Raw genomic sequence first — 9,273 nt, 5'->3', positions numbered from 1 at the left:
CCCCGGCCCGCAGGCAGTGGGATGGGGTGGGGCTAACGCTGCTGTCAGTTTGCGGGGTGGGCTGTAATAATCACCATAGTGACCGGCAGCAGACTGCGGCTGGTACATCCATCCCAGCGGAGTCGGAGCCTGAGCGTAGGCCTGGGTGGAGCGGAGTAGACCAGACCGCTGCCTTACCCTCCCTGTAATCTGTAAGTATCGTCTGGAGCTCGGTCAGGTGCAGAACTAGGCCACAGGAACAGCCTGTCGCATCCAGTCTGTTAATGTTGCTTCCTTTCTGCCCCCGCGGTTCAGGGCTGTCAGGTTGTGCGGGGAATGCAGTTTGTGAACGTAAGGGGGTTTTGTGCGTGAGCTGTATGGAACTTAAGAAACGAAAGTGAAATTGTTCATAATCCGTTCCAAGAAATCAGCATGTAGCTAGGTTTTTGTTGTGCAGTGTCATCGACATTGGTAAGCTATTTGACCGTGTAACTTGCGCTAAAATAGACAACATGTATGCTTTCCACCTCAGCGCACTTACTTTAATATTTTAGTGTCTTCTTTTTTTATCAATGTTTGCACTTAATCGTAATCTGAATTTCAATTGCACTTGGAAGTTTTGACTTTGGAAGAACGTATGTTTGTTTTTTTTGCTGAAGCAAGATAAGAGCAGAAGCTTCTTGTACTCATCAGGAAAGATGCAAGAATGCCAACTTTCAGAAATCATAAGTTTATACTGAGAGAACAAGGTTGATTGGCTGAAGCAGTGATGTACAATGCTGTAACAATTTCTCAATGGTGCTTGTGAGAAAATTGGTTATCATAGTACATTCAAAAATAGAGATTATGGTTGTATAACAGTTTATGGGATGATCAGTAACAGCAAATTAAGTACTTTTTGCATGACACTTTTTGGTGTAGGAAGCATGGCAGGCAATTTTCAAATGGCAAGGCCCTGCTATTGACAACATGTGATAATAGCTATATCTTATTTTGTGATTGAAATAGTTGGAACTGCTGATGCTGGAGAATCTGGGATGACAAGGTGTAGAGCTGGATAAACACAGCCAGCCAAGTAGCATCAGAGGAGCAGGAAAGCTGATCATGAAATGTTAGCTTTCCTGCTGCTCTGATGCTGCTTGACCTGCTGTGTTCATCCAGCTCTACACCTTGTTATCTCTTATTTTGTGATGTTGCTCGAGGGATAGATATTGGTCAGTCAATTGTGGATAATTTAATTACTCTTCAAAATAGAACATTGGGCTCTTTCACATTCAGCTTTGAGGGTATTCAGGGCTTGATTTAAGATCTGCCAAGTTACGGAACCTTTGACAATGCAGCTCTTCCTTGGATTTTTGGGACCAGAAATTCCCTGATTATAAGCATGCGAACAACTAAACCATGACTGAGACACCACGATAAAGGGCAGAGGATTTTGTAATCTTCAAGGAAACTTGAAGGAATGAAAGTCTTGCATGCATGTATTACTTTCTTTTATGTTGTCTTCAGAACAGAATACATTTGACCAAAAAAAGGTGTGTGCTAAATCGAAGACCAAAAATCTAAAAGCATGAAATTGCAGGATTTTGCTAATTTTATTACTTATGTCCAAGTTGACACAGATTTTGGTGGTAAATTTGATGGTGGTGATAAGTTTAATGATCTTGCTGCTATTTTCTTTGGTCGAAGAAGTCTTTGGGCTGGGAAGATGATGTTGAAGTAAGCTTGGTGAGTTTCTGCAGTGTCCAACAGGCAATAGTATATACTGTTGCCACTAAGTGCCAAGGGAGAGGACTGTTGATTGGCAAGCAGATGGCCTGTTAGATTTCCTGGATGGTTGTTAAGCCTATCCTAGCATGTTGTCAGCGTGAAATTGGGCAGTTAATTTGAACCTCATATGAAGTGAAGAGGCTTTGAGGAGTAATTTGGTGTGATATTTGTCAGAACATAGTATGCCATTACCATTCAAATGTAGCCATGTTGTTACAATGGTTGGTTCTGTTAACTGTCTGTTTCGTGATAATCCCAAGTGATGTTCAATGGCAGTTCAGGAATAGTAGTACTACTGAAGATAAGAAGTGGTTGAAGGTGATGGGCAGTGTCTGACATGTGTCAACTCCAGTCTAGATGTTTGTCCTCATTCTGTGAGACCAGAACTGATTGATTTGTTTGAGTAAATGTAAATGATTTGAACATTGGTAGAATCATTCATAAATGGTCCTATTCCTGATCTTAAGGAGTTGATAATTTTGCATCAGATGAAGATGCTTGGTTTGAGTAATTGTACTTAGAAACTCCAGCAGTGAGGTCCCGAGCAATTAATTTGCCTTAAACTATAATCATCTATATTTGTTAAGTGTGATTCAAGCCTTTGGACGATGTTCTTTATGACTTGTAAGCTTTTAAAAATGCATCTTCCTGTGTTTTCTCAAGTGATAGTGAACATTTTAAAGCACAGTTAGGAAAAATGTTTTAAAATTCAAAGCTTCTACAGGAAGAAGAACATGGAATATCTCCTGGATCACCTTTGGCAAATTTTGAGGCTGTTAATTCCTCAAAGCAAATGTACTGACTTTTTGTAGTTTGGATCACTTGTAAAAATTGTTAATATTTAGCTCCTTTTTGAAGTAAGATTAGCAACGGTAACTGCTGATGAAAGCAATGAAACAGTATCCTAATAAAAGAATGTCTTTAAGCTGTTACAATGACTGCCTATATATCTGTTCATATAGGGAAATGAAGAGCCAAAAGCACTTTCAAAGGAGGCAGGGAGTTCTCTTGTTGATCTAGCTAGTTAAACAATCTGATCAGCTGGTCACTTTCCTTGTTGTTGATTGTGGGACCTAGGTGCATACTTTACTTCAGAAAAGAACTAGGGTGTCTTTAGGATACAATTCAAACTTTTCACGAGATGTTAGAATGAAAGAAGTAAAATAACATGGTTTCTTTTAATTTGTTACAGACTATAATTTTTCTACGAAGTGTGACTGAATGCTTAAGGCATAAATTGTTCGCACTTTCTAATGACTCTGATCTTAATTAACATATTAAGAATTATATATTCTCTATTATGGCATGTTCCAGCCTGTTTAGAACTCCCCTTTTGGCTGAAAGGTAAAAGAAAGGAAACTAACTGTCTGTTCTTTGTTCTTTTCCTCCTTTCACGCTTAGAGTCCTTCCATTTAGTACTTTTTCATGATGACATTGGTGTTTGGATGTGTATGTTATCAAAGCTATCTCATATTGTCAAAAAACCTACGTTTCAGTTAAATATGATGCAGTTTTTTTTAAGAACGATACTGTAATTTTAATCTCCCTCTTATGTCTAGTGCCCCTTGCACCTGCAGAAATTCCAACAGCAGTTGACAGCTTCATGTTGAATCAGCTGCAATGAAGCTGCGTGTGCGAGTTCAAAGACAGAGAGGTTGGGTGGAATTGGAGCAGGATGAGCCCACTCTTGCTGACCTGCGCAGTAAGATTGCTAACTGTCTTTTACCATCTATGGGATACAGGCAAGTGAAGCAGAATCACATTGCTGTTTCTATGATTAAATATATTAAGTCTGCTGTTAATATGGTTTGATATGGAATATGTCTTGATTTTCATGTGGCCAAATGGATTATTTTACCAATTGAGAAGCTTTTATGATGCTCAACTAACAAATTATTGACTTTGATAATTTTAGAACATTGAGGTTTAGTGGAAATCATAACTGATACCTTGTAATTCCTATCGAAAATTATAAGTATGTGCAGCCTATGAGAATGTTTAGACTGTTGCTCAAGTGGGATGTGAATTTCTATTGTTACTATGGTGTTAAGTTTTTTTTCCCTGCCGGTGGGTGTCAAGGTAGCAAGTAATGCTATGAGAATTTGTTGCAGGACCTGACAACACCTTGCTAATTTCATTTATCTATTTATGTTGGATCACTCAAAATTGTAATTTAAGAGCTTCAGTGACTTAGATGTGAATTCATTATAAATAAATAGTTGCAGCATTTGCAGCACAAGAACAGGCTATTTATTGAAAAAAAATCAGTGCTTTTTCTTTCCAGCTTTAAAAAGAAGATTCTATTTAATTACCATTTGTTTGAAGAAATAACGCAAAGTTTAGACAAGGGAATAAAGTTTAATGTTTTAGTGAAGATCTGTAGCTCGGGTTGTGGCTGGAGTTATTCGGTGGTTCGCTGAGCTGACTTGGTTTCACCTCCTTCCAGGTGACATCTTCACTGTTGTCTAGCCTTCGTTGAAATGCTGTTGTTCTCTTCTGCTCTGAATTTATATGGTCTGGTCTGTCATGGTGGGTAGCCCTGTTTTTTTTTGTACCCTAGTGGTATGTAAATAGGGTGTGTTTCAACATGTTTGTTTATTGCACTGGTGGTTGAAAACCAGGTCTCCAAAAATTCTTGTGCTTGTCATAGTCTTGCTTGTCCTTGCACTGTAACTTTGTCCCTGTTCAACTGATGTCCTTCTGTGCAGAGTGTATTGAAATGAGGGAGAGTTGGTCGTGCTGTTTCGCATGAGTTGGTGTTCACATTTCCTGGTCTGTCCTATGTCGTTTTTCACTCAGCTGCTGCTTGGTAACGTGTGTGTGTGTGTGTGTGTGTGTGTGTGTGTGTATATATTTGTGTACTACTGACGATTGTAAAGGATCCCATACCCAAAATGAGCAAAACTAGGGTAATATACAAAATACCAATCAAGCATTGTGAGAAACACTACAGAGGCTAAATCGGAAGAAAATTGACAATACAGATACATAGCCACCAAGAGACATGACCAGTTCTCACTTGCCTCACTACACAGACAATGAGGGACATGAATTTGACTGGGATAAGTCAAATAGAGTTACGCCAGTGAATTCCTGGAGACCTGGTATTCTAACCGGAACTCCATAACAAACACATTAAATTAGACCCTGCGTACAAACCACTGAGAAACAAAACCGGAAGTAATACCAACCACCCCAGTGAATACAGATTATATAAATGATAAGCAGGACAGAACACCATAGCTTCACTGGAGGTGCACTGACGATATTACCCAGCAGGGTAACAAAAAAGTCTGCAACCAAACCCCTCAGCTCAATGAGCAAGTCTACAACCCGAGCTATAAATCCTCTCAAATTTTATAGAAGGATATCAGTTTAACTGGGACAAGAAAACCAAAGACGAGCACGAGAATTTCTGGAGGTCTGGCTTTCAGCCGCTGGTGCGATAAGCAAACATGTTGAAATAGACCCCATCTACGTACCACTACACTCCAAAACCAGAAACAGGACTACCCACCATGAAAGACTGGACCATATAAATTTGTAGCGGGACAGACCAACAGCACTTCAGTGGAGGCTAGACAGCACTGAAGATGTCACATAGAAGGGAGACAACATGTTTGCAGGAAAACCTGTCAGCTCAGCGAACCAACCAACAATTCCAGGGTAATAAATTACGTGTAATGTATGTGCAGGTTAGCAGGTCTTTGATAAGATGCTGTGTAAGGGATGCATCAAAGGCTTGGGACCAGCAAAGTGTTTCAGGCAGCAAAATGTGTGAATTGTTGTCCTTTAGAGATGTCTGCAGTGACCATGTTGCATTGTCCAAATGTGATTTGGAGTCGAGAAATTGAAACTGTTGTTCAATTATTTGGTCCCTTCTAATTTTTCTGCCTTTTGGCCTAGGGTCCAGTTTATTTTCCATTTATAAAAGCACCTTTTGCTTTTCTGTCTTGTGCAAATGACAATTACTGTACTGGAGCTCAGATTTCACTCCAACTGAACAAAGCTTTTAAAAGATTTGATAAATTCTGTTAATTCAACCACGTTGTTCACTAAAATAGTTGGAAATGCAATGTTTGATGCTAACCTGATGAACAGACATTTGTTTGTAAGACCTTTTAATAATCCAATACTTCCATTTAATGATTGTGTTAAACTTCACACCCTCAAAAAACGAACCATTAATTATGATAATAAACACAAACTGATCAAAAACACTTAGGTTCTTTTTAAGAATAGAAATCTGCTTATGTATGAAAAAAGTTATGAAAATTTTGTTCTAGTGGTGATTCCATAGAACGATGTAACTCAAATATATTTTGCAAAATGTCTGCTCTGTCCTGATTCATTTTAACTAATTTGTTGGAGGGAATCAAGATCCTCTCTTTAAGAATGGGGTTGTTGTGAAGTTTATGTGGAGTACTTTAAACATTCTTGCTTTCTTTTTGGATTAGGCATCTGTAAAATTTCTTCTTTTTTCTTATTTTATAGTGCCTTTAAATGTACATTGTAGAATTAATTTAAACTATGGTTTGTGTGCTTACATTCTAAACAGTACATATTTCTTCAAACAACAGAGATTTTATTGCCCACTCTCTGCAAGTCACCTGGAGTGACAGATTTGATAACAAACCAGTCATACCTGCCAATAAATGCTACTTAAATCTGGTTACATTAAGACTGGCAAAACCAATCCTTATACTCTTCAAATTTTTTTGTCTGGATTTGGATACCAAATTCTCAATAATTTGAGATGTTGACATAATCCATCTTCGGAACTAGAACAAAGGTTGAAGATGAGCAGCAATTAAATAAGGACAGTGCGAAGAAAAGGGAGAAGAGAGTATAATTGGTCATGAGAGAAATATGCTTAGAATAATCTGGTATAATTGTTACGCCAATATTAATGAGTTAATAATAAAGTACATGAAAGATTTGCATGTGTGTAACTGAAGTTGCAGCAATGAGAAGAAACAGGAAAGGTTCGTAAAATGGAACAGATTGACTGAGGGGTGTTGTGAGGAAAGGAAATAACCAAGAACTAGTTTTTCAGTCAGGAAATAAATGCTAAAAATTTGAAAATTCCCTCTGGAATTGGAGCAATTTTCTATTAAGAATGGGAGGAGGAGAGCTAGGAACCTGTTCGCCTTCTGTGCATGTGCTGCTTGAGCCCATTGGGTTAACAAACAGACCTCAAGAGTTACTTCAACTTCTCAATCATGAGCCATAGGGAGCACAGTGACGGTTTATGTCAGGGTTTGAATACAACTGGTAGTCCTGCAGACCATTGAAGATGCTTGTTAGTACATTTAAAATACTTCAAGAGAGTGTTCATGTATGAATGTAGTAACGGTGATTGTATCATGTGGGAGAATCTAGAAACACTACTAACCTAGAATCACTTTTTAAAAATAAGAGGGCGGTTATTCTGCTGGTCAGACAATCATCATGTTTTGTGGAATCCCCTTCATCGCATATTCCAGAGAAATTGCCTGAGAAAATTCATTTTTGCTGGGCAATTCCTTAAGCATTAAAGATTCCTCTGAAAGTCGTTATTTAAATCAGAGACTTTGGATAGTTCACATGTGATTAGATAAAATAGATACTTTGGACAAATTAGGCTATTGAACACAGGGCCAGATTTTGCTGCATTATCTTGCACAGATTGCTACTCTGGCCTTTTTTATTACAAAATAAGGGATCTCTGCTCTCTAAGAGGAGATTCCATTCAGTGTTCTCTTATAAATGCTGAACCGTACTTGCACTCTGTCAGTTCTTTCATAGCGCAGATCTGTTAGAGGAAGGCAAACCACACCTCCTTTGTACAGCTGTCAGCTGCCATATTCTGACATTTGAAGATCCTGACAGCCACTTTGACAATGAAAGTATAGATGGTAAGTGTGATGGTAGGGTTTCATGTAGTAGGATGCCTGCTGGTTAGAGTGTAAAGTGGTTGGTAGTGGGTCAGGTACATGTTTAAGGTAGATTGGGGAGGGCTGGAGAAATTGGGTCTAACAGTTTGCTGGGTGACTGATCTGGGCGGGCTTGCACCTGACAGCGTGGAAGGCGGGATTGAATTGCATTAAGTCAGATGTGACAGGGTGAGGGGAATAGGTGGTCTGGTTTGACTACTGTTGGGAGGTGCAGAGGTGGGATGGGTAGGTGTTGAAGTGATTCTGCTATTCTTAGTTGGTCTGACCCACACGTGACTCCAGACCTACAACAATATGGTTGACAGTCAGTTCAAGGGTAACTAACTAAGGATGGGCAACAAAATGCTGCCCCTACCACTGACACCCATACGATACAATAAAAAAATTGAAGCCAAAGGAAAAGTACACACTAAATGATAATTTATTTTCTCATAACTAATGGTGAATGCTGCAGACAAAGCGTGTGCTTGATGTATCCATAGACTAATGTACTGTTTCAGGAAAATCTAACTAAGTTCAGCTTGAGGGGATGCCACTCCATATCAAGCTTGGTTGACCAGGAGACACTCCTCCTTTGTGTATTAAATGTACAAGAGTAGAACAACAAAATATGGTATGATGTTTTTATGGAAGAAGTAAAGAAAACTTAGATTAGCAAAAAGAAATGAAGGTAAATGATCAAAGAATAAGTTAAGAAATAGTAAAATATGCTAGAGTCTTATCAGTTTAAAAAAGAAGACAGGCAGGAATAGGGCCGTTAAAGTGTGAACAAAATAAAATCAGAATATAAACTGTGAAATGTATTGCACACTTTATTTACTGAGGAAAGAAATAATGTTTGAATAACACTAGAAGAACAAAAGGAGAAAAGGTGAGAGGGATGATAATGATTAAATAAATCACACACCATTCCAGAATGGTCTACAAACCCATGTTTAGCTTTATGGAAGAAAACACCTAGGCATGACTGCACAGAAAAGGTAGTTTTTGAAGGTCAATGAACATCTGATTTTTTAGATATATATTTAAAAAGGGAGACGGAATTAGTTTAGATACTATAGATAAGTTGGCTTGACATGGTAGAAAAATAAAGTGACCATCGGAAATTCAGGAAAATAGTTTTTATCCTGCCATTAGTTAGAATGTAGAATGGGCTACTACAAGGAAGAATTGTAGCAATTAATGTTGATGTATTTAAGGGGAAATTGAATAAGAACCTTCGGGCAAAAGGAATAAAGTGGTTTTGCTGATGGGGTTAGATAATAGGGTAGAATAAAGTTCATGTGATGAAAATCACTGGAGTGGATCAGTTGGGATGACAAGCTAATTTCTGTGTTTGGATAACCACTATAAATCTGATTGTCCCAATTGTTGAGGTCTACTATTGTGTTTTGAGGTGGGAGAAAATTCAAAGAAAAACTGAGGAGTCTATTGCTTCATTTTTCTTTTATGTCTTAAAGGAATGTTAGCAGCATAATCTAGAATTGACAACAGGTTACAAGGAAACAGGCACTTATTTTCTATAAGTTTAACTCTGGACAATTTCTATTTAGTGATCATTTGTAAATGTATTAACATCTTTAGCTTG

The 9,273-nt window shown here is 38.2% G+C and overlaps 1 protein-coding gene across 2 annotated transcripts in view; it reads left to right on the top strand.

Moving 5' to 3' along the window:
* The window catches only part of fbxo7 (F-box protein 7), a 29,155-nt gene continuing 19,882 nt past the window's right edge, over positions 1-9,273 (top strand). Inside the window, exons 1-2 of one of the 2 annotated variants that reach the window (XM_048549051.2) lie at positions 1-191; positions 3,309-3,491. In XM_048549051.2, coding sequence (XP_048405008.2) covers positions 3,370-3,491 — 122 coding nt within the window. In that variant the 5' untranslated portion in view covers positions 1-191; positions 3,309-3,369. Of the gene's footprint in view, positions 192-342; positions 451-3,308; positions 3,492-9,273 lie in introns of those variants that run through there. The other variant, XM_048549052.2, reaches the window with a different exon arrangement.

The sequence above is a fragment of the Stegostoma tigrinum genome, chromosome 18 (genome assembly GCF_030684315.1).
Source record: "Stegostoma tigrinum isolate sSteTig4 chromosome 18, sSteTig4.hap1, whole genome shotgun sequence".
Classification (NCBI taxonomy): domain Eukaryota; kingdom Metazoa; phylum Chordata; class Chondrichthyes; order Orectolobiformes; family Stegostomatidae; genus Stegostoma; species Stegostoma tigrinum.
This window is presented reverse-complemented; position numbering and strand designations above follow the sequence as displayed.